The 16742-nt window shown below is 60.6% G+C and overlaps 1 protein-coding gene across 3 annotated transcripts; it reads left to right on the top strand.

Annotated features, from left to right (window-relative positions):
* Nucleotides 1–508: 508 nt before the first annotated feature.
* On the top strand, nucleotides 509–15871 carry MDFI (MyoD family inhibitor). Of its 3 annotated transcripts, none has more exons than XM_012773265.3 (5): nucleotides 509–819; nucleotides 2260–2346; nucleotides 9300–9482; nucleotides 12416–12640; nucleotides 15069–15871. In XM_012773265.3, exons 2-5 carry the CDS (start codon nucleotides 2271–2273, stop codon nucleotides 15323–15325), a joined length of 741 nt encoding a protein of 246 aa, XP_012628719.1. In that variant the 5' UTR covers nucleotides 509–819; nucleotides 2260–2270; the 3' UTR covers nucleotides 15326–15871. The 3 variants fall into 3 exon arrangements, with proteins under 3 accessions (XP_012628719.1, XP_012628717.1, XP_020142935.1); XM_012773263.2 differs by lacking the exon at nucleotides 509–819 and adding an exon at nucleotides 1959–2149; XM_020287346.2 differs by lacking the exon at nucleotides 509–819 and adding an exon at nucleotides 1959–2149 and having other exon boundaries at nucleotides 2257–2346.
* The last annotated feature ends 871 nt before the right edge of the window (nucleotides 15872–16742 follow it).

The following is a 16742-nucleotide window of genomic DNA, read 5'->3' as shown; positions in this document are numbered from 1 at the left end:
GCACAAACTGGTTGCAGCCAGGATAAAGCCCAAAGTTGACCACTCACAGACCTTTTCCCTCATTTTAATACTAACTATTGCATCCAAGGGTGGAGATTTAACATGCTAATGAGACAAGCGATGCATGGAGACACATTATGGCCAGATGGGCAGCTGCCAACAAAACTCCACCTCTCCATGCTATGATTTCGATGCTGGTGCTAAACTTTCTCTCTCTCCCCTCTTTAAAAGTTTCCCAGCCCTCTCAGCCAATCTGATTGCTTCTTAACCAGCGTGTCTCCCTTATGTCCAAACATGAGCCTCATTAAAGCCTCACCGGTGACTCTCGTTTGACCTCGGGCTAATTTCTATTGCAGAGAGTCCAAGGGCCTGCGCGGGTAGCAGGAGGGGCCCAGCACTGAGGTCGAGGAAGAGGGCCCAACGCCGAGAGGGCAGAGAGAGGCGGTGAGGGCTGCCCGCTGAGGCGGGTGAGGCCCAGCCTGCCCGCCCAGGTAAGCCGGTTAGAATGCAGCAGCCGCCAAGCCCAGGCGCGGGCGCGTCCCGGTGACTCAACCGGTGCCAGGAAGGGGGAGTTCCTTCTGCTCTCCAGAGCTCCCAGACAGCAGCCTGATCCAGGCCGGCTCCTGGGGCGCCAGGCCCCCGCAGCCAGCAGCCCGGCCCTGGGGTGGGACCCCCTACTCCCGCCTGGCCCGCCTCCCTCCTGGCCTCAGCCACTGGGGCCCACAGCGGGGACGAGGCCACGGGTGGCTAAAGCTGTGCCGGCGCCGTGGGGGCCACCTGGGTCCTGGCCCCAACGGCGCCCCAGGACCTGCGAGCGCCGTAAGTAGCGACTGCGGGGTCTGGGGGTCCCTCAGTCCCTTGTCCAGCCCCCTGCGTCCCAGCTCACCCCTCCCAGCCCCAGCTGACGCTGCTGCCTCCCAAACTGCTCACCGGCCTTCTTGGTAAGGAGCCCAGACACGGCTCCTGGGCGGCCGGGGTCAATGGCCCAGACGCTGTCACCCCAGCGGATGGCCCCACCTGAGGACCATCCCACGGCACTCCCAGCCTCACCTGGCGGGCGGCAGGCTCCACGCTCTCTCCCATTTTCGGGGCCGGGTCCCAGGTCAAGCTGCACGTCCCTGCACCCCCTCAGACTGCCTAGCAGCAGCTCCTTCCTGCCACCACAGCTCACAATCCAAATGTGCCCCCGGCTGGCCCCGCTGGGAGAGGCCTCCCCCTCCCCTTCCTCCAGCACCCTCGTCTTAGAAGGCCTCGGAGCCCGAACAAGGGCTGAATTCGGAGAATCTCTCTTTGCCTCCAAAGTCGGTTTCTGACACGAGTTCCCACGCAGGGCAGAGGGAATAGGGATGCTCAGATCTGCTATAGGACAGGGGGGCCGGACAGTCACTAACCGGAGTTCCCAGAGGGACAACGTCTGGCGGCACGGGCGCGTGGTCTGTGAGCCCCAGGTCCCGGGCACAAGGCTTGGGACCCCAGGCGTAGACCGAGGGGGGTGGGCAAAGGGTGCCTGAAGGACTTGTTCGCTTCCTTCTTTGGGGCATCGAGATTGGGGGGGGGGGCGCAATGATTCAGACAGTTGGCCCGAGGTAGCTGTGGTTTCTCTCGCTCTGTCTCCTGATTTTCCACAAACTTTTGCGGAGTTTAGGGCAGATGAAGGAAAGCGCGCAGCCCCCTGTGCAGCCCGCGAGGCTCTGGGCCTCGGGGGGCGGAGATTTGGGGAGACTGAGGCCCCGCTCTGGGAGCGCAGGGGAAGCGTGCCGAGCCGGCTTCCTGTGGGGGCTCAGGCCTCGCGCGCCCCGCGGACAGACGTGTCCGGCCGGGGCAGGGCCGAGCCCGGCGCGGAGGAGGGGACCGGGACGGGGGCTACTGGGAAGGCGAGGAGGGGCGGGGAGAGGGTGGGCCAGGGAAGAGGGGAGGGGAGAGGCGAGCGGGGGAGGAGCGAGGGGGCTGGAGGGAGAGAAGGAAGAAGGAAGGGGGCGAGCGGAGGGAGCTGGCGTCCGAATGGGAGAACAGAGAGAGTGAGAGGGCGGGCCGCCGGGCGAGCACCGAGGAGCCGAGTGGCCCCTCGGCGGGGGCCCCAGCGGCAGGCGCATGGCGGGCCCCGCGCGGTGACCGGGCTGGACGAGAGAGTCGCGCGCGGCTTGCACGAGTAAGTGGACGGGGGAGGCGCACGTCCGCGGCTGGATCGCCCCCTGCCCGCCCCCAACCCCCAGCCCCACAGAAAGGTCAGCCCCACCCGCTGAGCCCTGTTTTCAGCAGGTCTCGGGCCGATGTACCAGGTGAGCAGCCAGAGCCCCCCTCACTGCGACGCGCCCCATGGAGCCCCCAGCGCAGCCCCGGGCCCAGGTAGGACCCGGAATGGAGAGTAAGGCTGGACATGAGCGCGGTGGGCGGCTGCGGGGGCCAGTTGCTAGTTCTCCCCACTCCTGCCTGAGACTCGGGGAGACGGCTCCAGGGAGCTTGGTGGGGGTGGGGACGAGGAGCCTGGGCATGGGGACCTGGTCCAAGCAGAGTAGAGGGCTGGGGTGAGGGGGGCAGGGCCCGGAAAAGAAGCTGCGGCTGCGCCAAGTTGATTTCGACCTCCCTCAACCCCGACCCCAGACACACAAACACACAAACACTCTCTCACTCTCTCACTCACACACTGCAGTGTCTGTCTGTCCGTCTGGGATTTGCGTCCCAGCCGTTTCTGCCCAGTGTGTAAATATTTATGGGGGCCTTGAGTGGGGAGCTGTCTGAGTCTTTCCTTCCCTTCCCCCAGCTCAGGCAGAGCCCGAGCTTCCCAAAAACTTTTGTCTGCCGCCAGCGGCTGCGGGACCGGCCCCTCCCCTCTTTCTTGCCATCTCTCCCTCGCTTGCCTTTTCTTACGGCCCAACGGCCCAACAGCCCCTGCCGCTCCTACGCTGCAGGCTGTGCCTCTTTCTCTCTCCTGGCCCCAATCCAAGTGTGGACCAAGGGACACTTTGCGACTGCTGAGGGGGTCTGGGGTAGGGCCCTGCTGGCTGGGGCTCTCTGCCCCTTCCCCTCCCTGAACGCTGTGCGGAGGCCTCAGCTGAGGCGCACAATGGAAGCCGTGCTCAGGGTGAAGCCAGGAACATCTGGGATGTGTTTGGGGGCAGGGCATGGGGTGCCCGCGTGTAGGCCCAGTGCTCATGGATTGAGTCCTTCCTCTAGGGTAGTGTCATTCTTTGCCTTGCTCCTGCCAGCCCCGTTCTCCGTTTCTCCCCTCCTTGGTTCTCCAAATACTGAAGGTGCCTGCGCTCCTGGACCTCTGGCACTACCTCCCTGCGTGGCCTTGGACCAGCTTCTCAGTCTCCACACCCACCAAGCGGCTGTCTGCCTGTTTGGAGGGGCCCAGCTCAGTGCCCCATCTGTTTGGTGTGGGTGCCCAGCTGTGGAGCTAGGGGGTCTCCTAAACCAGAATGAGGACAAGCAGGAGATGTCTGGCCAGTGGCCAGCACATAGATGAGACCAATATGTCTGCAGCCCATCTTGGCCAACCCTCAGATTTCCTCCTCTTTCTGCGGGGCCCCTGCAGCAGGGACTTCTGGGGAATAAGTTCCTCCAAGAACTGGGCTACTACTCCAGGCAGAAGGGAAAGCTAGGGGCAGGAGGCTCAAAGGGTCTTTCTCTGTGTCTGGGAACCTTCCTTGTCCCTCTGAGCCTCCCCCTCCTCTCTTCCTCAGCCTCCTGCTCTCTCCCATCCTCCCACCTTCCCCTTATCCTTTCTCTCTGCTCTCTCCTCCACTACCTCCTCCCAAGCTCCCTCCCTCGTTTGACCCATTCTCATCCTCAGAGCAGGAAGAGGGGGCTAAGTGTGCTCAGAGCAGGGCCCAGGCCAGGGTGGGCAACTGGGAGGCTTAAGTCCTGGGCTGTAACTTGAGGCCCCTCTGTACCCCAGCAAGCCCCCTCCCCAGCCTGGGCTGGGCCAGACAATGTGGCTTTCATAACTCAAGGCCTTGCTCTGCCACCGCTCTGGGAGAATGAGCCTGCTGCCCAGGAAGCCCAAACCGCAGGAGACCCAGCCAAAACCCCACAGACGCCTGAATCCGAGACCAGAATCCCCCACGCTCTGCTCCCTGAGCGCTGACAAGAACGGCAAGGCCACAGCGCTGCCCCTGGGGGCCCTACTGGCAGGACAGCCAGGGAGCAAGTCGGCCACCTCCCTCAGCCACCTAAGATGCAGACAGGACACAAGGGGACTCAGGACAAATCTGGTGGGGGCAGGTGGCCAAGCCCCCACACCCTTGGCTCCCCCCACCAGTAGCCTCCTCCCCACCCACCCTGAGAGCCCCAGGAGCCTGGCTTCCTAACCCACAAGCAGATTTCTGCCCAGCACTGGGGCGTCACATTCCTGCGCATGGTTCTAAATGGAATTTCCTGGGGAATTGGAGTCTGCAGACCTAAAATAAAACCAACTCAGCCCAGGCTAACTGGCCAGCTCAGACCCTCTCCAGCTCTCAGCTTGGTGGTGGCCTGGGACTGTGACCAGTGGATTCACATTAACCGTGGGTGCATCAAAGGAGTCCACGTTCTCCGTCCTCTTGGACTTCGGGGCCAGAGGCCACCCCTAGTCCTCAGCCCTCTCTCTCTCTCCCCTTCCCTGACTGGCATGCCAAACCCCAGAGCTCAGTACTCACCGATAGACATTGCCCGAGTGCCCACGAGGGCTGCAGACGTGAATACTGGCACCACCCCGCGGGTGGTTGGGGAGGGCTATAGTCTGGCTGAGGAGCCAGGACTTCACTACCAGTTATAATTAACAAGAGGTGACACTGGGAGCTAAGTTCTCAGCAACTGGGCCACTTGGAGGAGGGACTGTTGGCCCAGGGGCCAAAGAAGCTTTCTGGAGGAAGAGGTGAAGCTTGAGGTGTGTCAGGAAGGATGGGTTGGATCTGGAGAGTGGGAGAAGGGAGGGGTAGGACATTCTGGTCAAGAGGAACAGTAAGAGCATGGGTGGGGTGGTCAGAAGGCCCAGTGGTGGCCCAGGGCCATGGAGAGGCCAGTCTGTCTGAAACACTGGATCCTTGTGCATTGAAGATTAAAGGTGAGGACTGAGGCCTTGAATGCCAGACCAAGGAGAGATCGAAGTGTGGGGTTCCAACCAGATGAGGTCCTGGTCCTCTCTTTCCAGAGATGTCAGAGCTCCAAGGGGGAACCCAGATCCATTGTCCACAAAGATAATGACAAGGGGTGGACTTGAGGGACCAGGCTTTGGAGCTCTGGAACGTGAGCTTCTCTCCACACCAGCCTGGGATCTTGTGGCTGGAACCCCCATGGGCACTGTCCAGGCTTGAACCTGTGTACCCCCCAGCTCGGTGGACAGCAGGCAGCGGGGGCCCACAGAGTCCCTGCCAACGCTGGGAGTCTCTCAGCCTTCCCTCTTGGGCTTATGGATTGACGGATGGCTCTAATACTCCCAGCTGTGGCCAGCTGTCTTTCCAGAACTGCAGGCATGGCCCTGAACCTTGTCCCATGCTAGGAATAAGAATGTGTTGAAACAAAGGGGCTATTGCCTTTCTGTATTTCTCCCCTGTGGATTGGGACCCTTGAGAGGAGGGGTGCAGGGCTGGGGGCTTCTGCTCAGAGATGCCACCAGTGTGTATGACACCGCTGTGCAAATTAGGAAAAGATGCCCCTTTGGGCAGATGGTGCATGTGTGCGGCTAGGTGGGCAGATGGCACCTACTAGGAGGACAGGGCTCCAACCAGGGACTTCAGCCCCACCCACTCACCTGCTCAACTGTGCCTTTATGCAGGACATCAATTGCACGGCCACACAGTGGACTGTGTGGCCACCCCTTCCCTGCAGCCCACTCCACACCTCCACCCTCCAGGAGTTTCTTCTCCAATGTCTCTTGGTCACAGAAAGGAAAATGGGCTCTTGGGCCTTGCCTCTGGCCTGCCCTCTCTGCTCCACCTGCTCCACGTGGGAGCTGCTTCTTGGTCAGCATCCTGGTATCTGGGCCCCCTGGGGCAATGTCTCCTGCGTAGATGGGGTCTTCCTGCCACTGCTTCTTCCTTCTTGTTCTCCTTCCCTGTCTCTGGGCACTTGGTGCAGCCCCCTCTTCTGCCCTCAGTGCCGGTCTGCTGGGTCCCCTTTGTGCCCCTCCCGGCTCCAGGAAGTCTCTGTCCCTCCATGTGTCTCCGGTTCAAGATTACTGGATTTGGTTTTCTTTGCTTCCTAGTTTTCCCTCCAAAGTCTGAGGCCTGGCAGGCTTCCTGCAGGACGAGCCTCCTCGGGCCTTGGTCTGGGCTCTATAATTGCCTGTTCCCGCCAGGTTCAAGGTCGCCAGCCCTGTAGGCGACTGTTAGGAGAGACTGCCCAGGGAGTGGAGACGCTGGGTGAGGAGGACAGAGGTGGGGACTCTGGTCTTCTTAAACCCTCTTTCTCACCTTCCTCCCTCTCTAACCCCGAGGGCCAAGAGAGCAGAAATCCTGGCTGTCTCCACTGCAGGACTGACAGCGTCACCCCCGTGCATCCTGCTGACCTCAGGAGGAAGCCTGGGAAGTGACCACAAGGCCTGCCGTGCCCGGCTATGGTTCTAGGCTTCCCAGCCTCAACACCACCAAATGGCACGTGGTTCCCCTCATCCACGCTGCAGCTGCTCGCTCTGGGGCCGGTTCCTGCTGCTTTTCTCAAAACTCCCCTTCTTGGCTCATGCCTGTTCGGGGATCCATGTGGGTGTGGCCTTCTCCTAGTTGCACGCAGATACACCCGTCTGGGCCAGGAGCCCGTCTTCTGTGCGTCCACGATTCCTGCAGGTGCCCCTCTTGTAACTTCTGCCCCTCCATGCATGTGACAGCCACCTCCCCCCCCCCCCCGCCCCATCCTTGCAGGGAACTCCTCAAGCAGTGACCTAGTCTTTCTCTTTCTGGTGCACCCAGTGCTTGTCACATTGCTAGGTGCCTTGTAGGTGCTTAATTGCTGTTAAAGAGCACAGAAAGAGAAGGAAGTAAGGGAGGGAGGAGCAGGTGGGCGGGTGGGTGGGGGTGTGCATGAATGAGCCCCTGCGTGCCAGGGCGCTGCTGAGCATGTTATTTACTCCTTGAAGCCCTGAGAGGTGAGCATTAGGATCCCCCGTTCACTCAAGGTGACCCGAATTCTGGTAACTTGCCCAAGCTGGCCCGCCTGGACAAACCAGGGCTTGGATAGTCTGGCTCCTTTCTCAGACCTTTTTAGTTATATCACCTGGGAGAGTCAGGGCCCCCAGTCAGGGCCTGGGGCCACAGCAAGATGCCCCAGGGGGCCAGGGCCTGCAGCAAGGCAGGGCCCTCCCTTCCTGGAAATTAGGACCCGAGCCCCGAGCCTCCTTCTTCATGCCAGCTTAGCCTTAGCCATCAAGAGCCACGTCTGCGCTGGTGTGGGCCAGGCTTGGGTGAGGAGGGGCACCATCTAGCAGGCTGCACTGTTCCTCTTTGAGTGTCATCTCCTCTTGCCTGCTTCTGCTATCCCAGCCCTGCGGCCGTTCAAAAGCCCTTTGGCTTCATAAAGGAGGCTCTCAACAGGCCCAAAGATCAGATGGGGCTGGAGGGAAGCTACCCCCACCCCAGAGCTGTGGGCGCCATGAGGGCTCCTAGCATGCAGCTCTGCTGCTCCCCAGGCATCCCGGAGCCCCAGCCCCTCCCTCTCCCACCCTAGCTCCTGTCTCCAGGCAGGGCCTGTGGTTTGCCCTGGGCAGGCGTGAGCATGCACACTTGGGCCTGCCAGCCTCCGTGCTACCCACATGGGCCTCTGGGGCCTCCATTCTCCTGGCCATGGGGGCCAGGGTCTCTGAAGAACAAGGGCTCTTCAGGGGTTCAGTGTCAGAGGCCACAGAGGGATGCTGTGGGCCGTGGAGGAAGCCAGGCCACCGGATCTTCCTCTCAGTGTGCATCCAGCTCCCGCCCCCAGACCTGCAGCCCAAACTTTAACCGATCCCTCTAATTACCTCCCTCCTCTGCTCTCATCCCTCTCTGTCATCTGGAGGCAGCTCAGACAGGGACCCCATGGCCCATGTGCAAGCCCTCTCCACTCTCTACGATGGATTCCGTTCCGTCTCCCTGTCTGTGTGTGTCTCTCAGTCTCCTTGGGGGGTGTGCACGTTTGTGTTCATCTTGTGCTCTCCGGCCTTCACTGCTGTGTCTCTTCATCTTCCTCTGTCCCCTCTGGGTCCTCTGCCTCTCTCCATGCCCTTTTGACCTCCGTGTCTCTCCAAGTCTCTTGCTTCTGCATCTCCCCTGCTCCCCCTCTTTCTCCCAATGTGATAGTGGGAGGAGGCAGGTGGGGAGCCACCCTCTCCAGACCCCTGTCGTTCCGACTGCACAGCTTGGGGTCTATGCGAGGTGCAGGCTGCACCCTATACCCTGTCATTGCCCAGGGCTGCAGGCTGGGCCCCGCCTGGAAGCCCTGGCTTTACCCTCAGGCCTCCCCACACCCGAGGCTGGGGCTTTGGGAGCTCAGGCCCCTTTCTCCCTGCACCCACTTGCCGTCCCCCCCACCCTTCTTCCCCTGCGCCCAGGGGCCCTGGTCCTGCCTTCTCAGCGACTGTGGGTTTCAAGGTGGCTCCATTTCTGCCTTCCGCCGCCCCTGCACAGAGCCACTGTAATTACATGTGGCTGCGGTTCGCCTCTGCCCCAGCGCTCCTGGCTGTCTCCTCGCCCCTTCCTGCCTGCGGCCCCTCCCTGCTCCTTACCCCCAGGTTCCTCGGGCTCCTTCCCTGCCATCCCCCCCTCTGACCCGGTTCCTCCCTGTCTGTCTCCCTGAGTGCTCCACATGGCACCCCCTTCTCCCTCTTCCACCCATCTCTGTCTGTCTCTCCACTGCTGACTTTCATGCTGTTGCTGGTCTACTCCTGTCCCAGCCGGCAGTCACTGGGTTTCTCTGTTCTTCCGTGCCCGTCTCCTACGGTCCAATGCTCTCTCTGCTTCCACCTTTCGCTGCCCCTCTGGTTCTTTCTCTCCATGTCACTCTCACTGCTTGTCCCCATGTCTCCATCGCTGGCCATCTGTCTGTTCTCTCCTGCACTGTTCCTGCCTCCTCTCCCATTGCCTTTATACTGCCGTCTCGGGCCCTGCCGCGACACACACACATGCATGCACGCACACACACACACACACCCTTGCTCATTCACAGATTGTGGTTTGGGAGCTTTCTATTTTGGAGTCTGGGACTGTTGTCAGCTAGGGTAAGGGCTGGGTGACTGGTGCACAGAGACCAAGACTGAGGGCTCACTTGACACGCTAGGCTGGGGCCCGGGCCCTGGCTGGGAAACAGGAGGCCCCAGGAAAACATACCTCAGTTATCTGCTTTTTCCCTAGCCCAGACCCTGTCCCTCCTGCCTGGGCTGGAGGTAGCAACAGGACCCACTCACCCTGCAGAGGCAGCACCAGAAGAGGGCTCCCTGGAGGAGGCGGCACCTCCCATGCCCCAAGACAATGGCTCTGGGGCCCCCCAAGCCCTGGACAGCACTGACCTCGATGTCCCCACAGAAGCTGTGACATGTGAGTCCTAGGGAGCTGGCGGCTTGGGGTGGCAACAGGTAGGGGTTGCACTGGGGAATCCAACCCCAAGAGGTTGGCAGAAATGCAGTGGCTGTGCATGGGTGCACCCACTTGGCCAGGCCCTTGACAGTGGCAGCATGGGCAGAGGAAGGGGTAGGGCACTGTCACTTGCTTTCTGTGGAATGGGAAGACCGCCACTACCAAACGGTGAGGACGCAGGGGAGTGTGTGCAGGCTCCAGGCAGGTGGCTCAGGGCAGAGAGCGTGAAGCTGTGTGGAAGGAGGCAGTCTGGCCTTGGGAAGAGGTCTAGGGGCTGGGTGGGACAGGGAGCTGGAGCCAGTGCAGCCCCATCCTCCAGGGATCAAGGATAAAAGGAAGCAGAGAAGGCCCCTCTGTTCTGGGGAGAAAGGAGCAAAACTCAGCTCCAGCCCCAGCCTGCTCCAGGGTCTGCAAGGAAGTCCTGGGAGCGAATTCTCCACCCTCCCCTCGAGAGCAGGGAAAGCGGCACTGAGATTGTTTTATAATAGCAAAAGATCCTCCAAATCTATAGACACAGTTTTACCTTCCAACTTTCTCTCCTTAAACAAGTTCACTTGCTCGCCAAATCAGCCTGCAATAAGGCAGTAGGGTAGCTACTGCCCAGCCCATTTTACAGATGAGGAAACTGAGGCCCAGAGAACGGCTCACCTTGATCACATGCTGGGCAACTCGGGTCTCCTGGCCCAGTGCTGTCTCCTGGGCCTGCCTGCCCAGCTGGCATGGCTGAACAGGAGCCGCCTTCAGCCGGGGCATTTGGGGCTAAGCTGGACTCCCTGGAAGTCAGGGTCACTAAGTCTGCTAGCGCGCTGCCCCCAGCCTCCTGCAGACACACCCACCAGCAGAATTGAGAGAAAGAGGTCAGTGCTGTGGCCGTGGAGAAGGGGGCCTGGACAGGAGTGGGACAGACACTCCTATGTCTGTGGGCCCTGAGTGTTTGCTTTGTGACTCAGCCCCCAGCCTGCCCCCAGGGCCACCCCCACGGCCATGGCCACAGGCAAGCTCTGTGTCTGCCCACACCTCCCAGGGCCCTCAGCTCACCACACTCACGCCCTCTGGTCACTGTGCCCATGTTTAGGCAGCAGGGCAAGGGGCACAGAAGCTGGCCAAGGACTTGGCCCACTCACAGTCTGTGGGGCCAAGAGGTGGGGGCAAGATGATTCAGGCCTGGCCACTTCCCACGGCCTTACCCCTGTTTACCCGGATGCAGGCACCAGCCACACCTCTTGCCAGAGGCTCCCAGCATGGAGGCTCTCCAGAGCCTTGTCTCCCACCCTCCTGGACTCCCCACCTTGTCCTGGGCTCCTTTCTCCCCATCTCCCTGCCCCTTCTCCACTTCCTAGCTATGGGATCTTTGGCAAGCTTTACCCTCCCTGGGCCTCAGTTTTCTCATCTGTGAAATAGGGCCAATAATGGATCCATTGTGATGCTTAAAGAAGTTACTGCATGTAAAGCCCTTAGCACTGTGCCCGGCCCCTAAGAACTGCTCAGAACGTAAGCTGCTGTTATAGGAGTGGTGACCATTGTGACAGTGCAGCTTATCCCCCAGCCCCTGTCTCCCAGCCGCTGCCCCTGCCTGCCTCTCTGCCCTCTGAGCCCTGGCTCCTCATCTCCAGGCTGGTCTTGTCTCTGACGTTTACCAGCTGTGCGACCTTGGGCAACTTACTGTACCTCTCTGGGGCTCAGTTTCCTCATCAGTGAAAGAGCAATAGAGTTATGGAGAGAATTAGCCAGTGCTTAGAGCAGGGGCTGGCATGCAGTAAGTGCTCAATCAGTGTTGTGTCTTGTGACTACTACCACTACTGGGAGCCCCCTCAATCAAAGGAAGTACTAAGGCCCCCCTCCTTACCCCCCATGGCCCCCCAGACATCTCCCTCCTACACAGGCCAGGCCTGGGGGGAGTTGGGCATGCAGACCCACTCCTGAGGGACTGCAATGCCCAACACTTACGGAGGGTCCTCAGGGCCAGGGAGCCCACCCAGGAGTCAAGGGCTTGAGCAGATGAGGGGTCCCAGAGTTCTCAGTGACCCTTTCTCAGTGCCCCCCCACACCTGCCCTTATCTCTTGAGAACAGAACTGAGTCACCCAGTTCTCATCCCCGAGTGAGGTTTGGGAAGGAACTAGGGCTTGGGGTGGGGGTGGGGGTGTCTCCAGGGTCAGCTTCCCTGCCCCCCACTGATAAAGCTGAATTTGGTCCCTCAGCCTGGATGGGGACCCAGGGGTCCTGGCTTTGGGGGTCTCCCTGCTGGCCTCCCTCTTGCCTTCCCTCTCTCTTCACACGGAGCCCCTCCCCAGGCTCTGCCAGCTGTCTGCACAGGCAGGATGGGCGGGCGGTATACAGGCTGTGGCTCGAGTGGCCGTGCTCAGGAGGAAGGAGCAGGAGACAGAGGGGCTGCCGTGAGGAGCCCCTGGGTTCCAGGCCAGGCGTCCATCTCCAAACAGATGTTTCCAATAAATCGCCCAGCACACCAAGGGCAAAAACAGCTGGGGGCTTGGCAGAGGCCGAGGTGAAGGTTAACTGCTTCATTGCTGTCCTCCCTAACCCTAGGCAAACTGTCCCTGTCCCCCCACCACTGCCACTACCACCACTCTTGTCAAAATCCCAGAATGCCAAGAGCAGGAGAGTAGATTTCATATGGAGTAAGGAGGGGTCCAGGGCTCTGAGCCTTGCATTTCTGTCTTTTCTGAAATGAGCACTAGACTAATTCAATTTCATGGTATGGCTCTGGGCTAGTCATTTCTGCTATCTGGGCCTCAGTTTCCCCAGCTCTGCAGAATACAGGTGTGGCTGGGTGCTGTGAGGTGTATCCACAAATGCAGCCGGCAGGAATAGAGCAGGGCTCTGTGGGCTGCCTGGCCCCCACCTTTCCCATCGCCCTTTTTCTTCGTCTCTCCAGGCCAGCCTCAGGGGAACCCCTTGGGCTGCACCCCACTACTGCCAAATGGTTCTGGCCACCCCTCGGAGCTGGGCAGCACCAGGCGGGCGGGGAATGGTGCCCTGGGTGGCTCCAAGGCGCACCGGAAGTTGCAGACGCACCCGTCTCTCGCCAGCCAGGGCAGCAAGAAGAGTAAGGGCAGCAGCAAATCCTCTGCCTCCCAGATCCCCCTCCAGGCGCAGGAAGGTAAGCGCCCATCCCACCTCTCCCTGGGAGATCCTCCAAAGTCGGGGTCCTCAACACATGATCCACACCAGCACCTGCATCTCTCCAGACTGCTGGTCAGACGTGCAGAATTTCAGCCTCCTTCCGGGCCTCCTGGGCCTGGCTCTCTGTGGTGGGGCTTAGCAAGCCCTCCAGGGAGCCTCACGTACGCTCAGATCTGCAAACCTTGCAAAGCGCACCTGTTGGGTAGAGTGAGGCACCCCCGTGTTTCAAGGCCAACCCTCATCCCTGCTGTCCCAGAGTTGCTGTAGCAGGGAATGGAGCCACTGGGCTGACCCAGCGTAAGCCATTCTGTTTCTGGAAACAGAAATTGTCCCTAAGGAGTGACACAAAGATCCTCGGCAGGGCCTGCCTGGGCAGCCAGCCTGCCAGCCTCCCCTCCCCACGAGGCACGAGTTCAACATGGTGGCAGCTGCCTGCAGCTCGGTGGCTGCCTGACTTTCACCCCAGAATTTTTGATTGATTCCTGTCCATGTTGGGGGACCCTGGCCTGCAGGATCTGCAAACAGGATTCAATTTACACATTTGCACATAAAGTGTTCGGGAACCTTCCCACCCCATAGAGCAGATTCCGCCCGACAGTCTTGCCTACGAAGGCGGCATCTATTCATTCAAAATGTCTCGGGCGTCTGTTGTGTGCTGCGTGCCTGGCTCATGCCCTCAGAAAGCCCTCACGAGAGACACACACACAGGTGATGGCCATAGGACGTGATAAGTGTGGTGACAAAGGCACGCACGGAGGATTATGTGAACACAGGGGACACCCACACCAGCCCAGAAAGCAGAGGGAGCAGGGCCGAGGAGGGAGTCTGGGAGGCTGCAGAGGAGGCGTCTGAGCAAGCCTTAGAGGAGGAGGACGCAGCCAGGGAGCAGGGGCAGGGGCAGAAACGGCTGGCACGGCTAGATGGCGGCATGCAAGGTGAGGAACTGAGGAACGGGGCTTCCTCAGCCAGGCGGTGGGCGGGCCTAGACTTCATCTGGAGGGCGATGGGGAGCCCCAGAAAGGTTTTAAACAAGGCAGTGGCCTCATCAGGTTTGCATTTTTAGAGAGCCACCCTGTCTAGTTTGTCTCAGATTGCACGCCCCTCACCCCTCCACAGAGGAACGCAAGAGGACAGGGTCAGGCCCTCCACAGCCGAGTGACACTCCCAGGGGCCCACCTGGCCAGGGGAACTGGACGCCCTGCCCCATGGCCTGGCCCCAAGAGGGGCATTCAGAGCATGCCCAGATTCCATTCCCAGCCTGCCTGGATTCAGTTCCCAGCTCCTACCAGCCGGGTGCCCAAGGGCCAGGCAGGGTCATGCATTAATTCGTTAACATTTATTTACTGACCACTTCCATGTACCAGGCGTTATTCTAGGGACTTGTAATATATCAGTGAACAAAACAAAGGTGCCTGTCCTGGTGGAGCTGACATACATTTCAGTAGGAGGAGATGACAATAAAGGCGAGAAAGTTGTGTAGCACAGTGGAAGGTGATGAGTCCTTGAGTCCCAAGGGGAAGACGAAGGTGGCCAGACAGGGCAGGGGCTGAGGAGGTGACGTAAGCAAATCTCAGTACACATGTCACAGCCTAGCAGCGCCAGTGTTGGGGGTGGGGGGGTGGAAGGCTTCAGTGACAGGTGGCCTCTGGGCAAAGGAGGAGGGCAGGGAGGGAGCCGTGAGTGTCTGGGGCAAGGTTGTCCCGAGCAGAGGGAGGAGCCATGGCGGTGGGGGCAGTGATGGGGGGGAGTAGTGGGAGAAGGAGACCCAAGGGGGCAGGGACCAGATCACACCAGGCCATGGGGCCGCTGTAAGGGCTTCTACTCCAGGTGAGGTGGGAGCCACTGGAGGGTTCCAAACCAGGGAGGGACAGGATCCAACGTGTTTCTTAAGGCTCCCCCTGGCCGCTGGGTAGCGAGTATCTGGTGGGAACGGTGGGCAGGGCAGGGGGTGGGAGACCAGTGAGGCGGCTGCTGCAGCTGCCTGGGTAAGACACGAACAGAGGTAGGATTCTGGATGTAGACTGAACTTCCCTGTGCCTCAGTCTCTTCATCTGTAGAGTGGGGCTAAAAATAGCGCCTGCCTCATAGAGTTGTTGGAAGTTTAAATGCATTTAATCCGTGCACAGCACCTAGAACGGTGCCTGGAGCATGTCATCACTCTGTGTGTTTGTTAAATCTGAACTACGGGCGGTTAAGGGCAGGACTCACGATCCCAACTGCCTGCGCTGGAGCCCCTCTCTGGGGTGCCTAACTCTGTGCCTCCTGGCCGCCACCTGCAAGACGGAGCTGTGGGGACGGTGCATGAGCTTAATGCATGCTGAGCACTTGGCCCGGGCGGCACACCGTGAGCACGCAGCCACCCTGCCGTTGCCGGGTCACGCACACGCACACGCTCTCCCCCGCAGACTGCTGCGTCCACTGCATCCTGTCCTGCCTGTTCTGCGAGTTCCTGACGCTGTGCAACATTGTGCTGGACTGCGCCACGTGCGGCTCCTGCAGCTCCGAGGACTCGTGCCTCTGCTGCTGCTGCTGCGGCTCCGGCGAGTGCGCCGAGTGCGACCTGCCCTGCGACCTGGACTGCGGCATCCTGGACGCCTGCTGCGAGTCCGCCGACTGCCTGGAGATCTGCATGGAGTGCTGCGGGCTCTGCTTCTCCTCCTGACCCCCGGCTGTCACGCAAGGCTTGACAGGCTTGACGCACCCTTCCCCCTGGTCCTCCCCCTCCCACCCAGTGCCCTCGGAAACCCAGCCCTGGGGAGAAAGGGTCGCGGGGAGGGCCCATCTCAGCCGTGGGAGGTGGGCCTCTCCTCTCCACCGAGGACCCAGGAGCCTTGGGGACCAGCACCAGGGCTGGGGAACACTGTGAAAGTTAGGGGAGGGCAGCGGGGTGGGGAGGGCAGGGCAGGGCCAGCAGGGCTGTGCGCTCTCTACCTCTCCCTGCCCTGGTGCCCGCCCGCCTGTCCCCTGCGAACCCAGGCTTTGAGGACAGCAAAATGTGAAAAGAGACACCCCACCCCGCCCCCGGCCAGCCCTCCCCGTCTCCTTTCCTGGGCTCTTGTGGGGGCCTAAGCCTTGCAGTGACCCGAGAGGGCAGGGCTGGGCACAGGCCTGGGGTGGGGCGGGAGAGGGGCCGTATGGAAAAGACTGGAAGGGAAGAGGGAGGGAATGGAAGGAGGGTCTGTTCTATTTGTTGCTGTAAATAAAGGTATTTGTCCATCTCAGATATCCTCAGGACTCGTGACTCACTTCCACAGACCGCACGGCCCCTGCAAAGCCCCCAAGAGGACAAGGCATCCTGCCCCTGGGGTCCTTTCCTCTTCGGCTCATCTCACCCCAGAGAGCTGCCCTGCCCTCACATCGCCTCCCCGGCCCATGTTCCCCGCTAAGGAAGGGAGGAAGGAAGAGGGGGCACCAACTCCGACCCTGATTTCCCTCTTCCCGCCAAAGGGAAGGGGAAGCCCAGGGAGGGAAGAGTTAACCCTTGGTATAGAATTAATTAACAGCAGATGCGTTCGGGTTTTGATTAATCTCCTGCTGATTCCAGTTTCTGCTCTTGCCCATGAAGTCACTCCAGGGCCTGGGGTGATGTCCATGTCAGTGGCAGAGGGGTCCCCAGTGAAGGAGTCACCCCAGGCCTGGCACAGCCCGGGCTTGCACCTGGCTTCACTGGGAGGCCAGCTGTGGCCTGAGTGGGGCTCACACACCCAGCCTCAGCCGGGCCCCAAACTGCCAGGTCCTGAACAGGAAGGAAACGGTGCCAGGACTGTGCAGCGCCCGTGGTGTGCAGAGGGAGGGGCGGGTCAGAGGACAACTGAGCCACACTGGGGGAGCGCAGACCCTGGCGTGGGCAGCCGGGCTGGGCGAGCACCCCTACATGCATACTGGACCTGGGGAAAGCCACAAGAGGTCCAGGGAACGTGAGAGGCTGCCCCATGATCAGGGAGACTTGGATTGTCCTAGAAGAGTTGGCTGAAGAAGGCTTTGAAAAGCAGGACCACAAGGGACATTAGTAGGAGCTGCTTCCAGAATGAGGAATTCTGGAAGGAAGAAGGGGGACTGGGGAAAAGGGCCAACTGAAA

The sequence above is a fragment of the Microcebus murinus genome, chromosome 5 (genome assembly GCF_040939455.1).
Source record: "Microcebus murinus isolate Inina chromosome 5, M.murinus_Inina_mat1.0, whole genome shotgun sequence".
Taxonomy (NCBI): Eukaryota; Metazoa; Chordata; class Mammalia; order Primates; family Cheirogaleidae; genus Microcebus; species Microcebus murinus.
This window is presented reverse-complemented; position numbering and strand designations above follow the sequence as displayed.

Bases quoted from the DNA above. Each gene is read 5' to 3' on its own strand.
- MDFI (XM_012773265.3), top strand. From the start codon at position 2,271: ATGTACCAGGTGAGCAGCCAGAGCCCCCCTCACTGCGACGCGCCCCAT. The intron at 2,347-9,299 runs GTAGGACCCGGA...CTTTTTCCCTAG, and splicing joins CAGCGCAGCCCCGGGCCCAG to CCCAGACCCTGTCCCTCCTG. The intron at 12,641-15,068 runs GTAAGCGCCCAT...TCTCCCCCGCAG, and splicing joins CCCCCTCCAGGCGCAGGAAG to ACTGCTGCGTCCACTGCATC.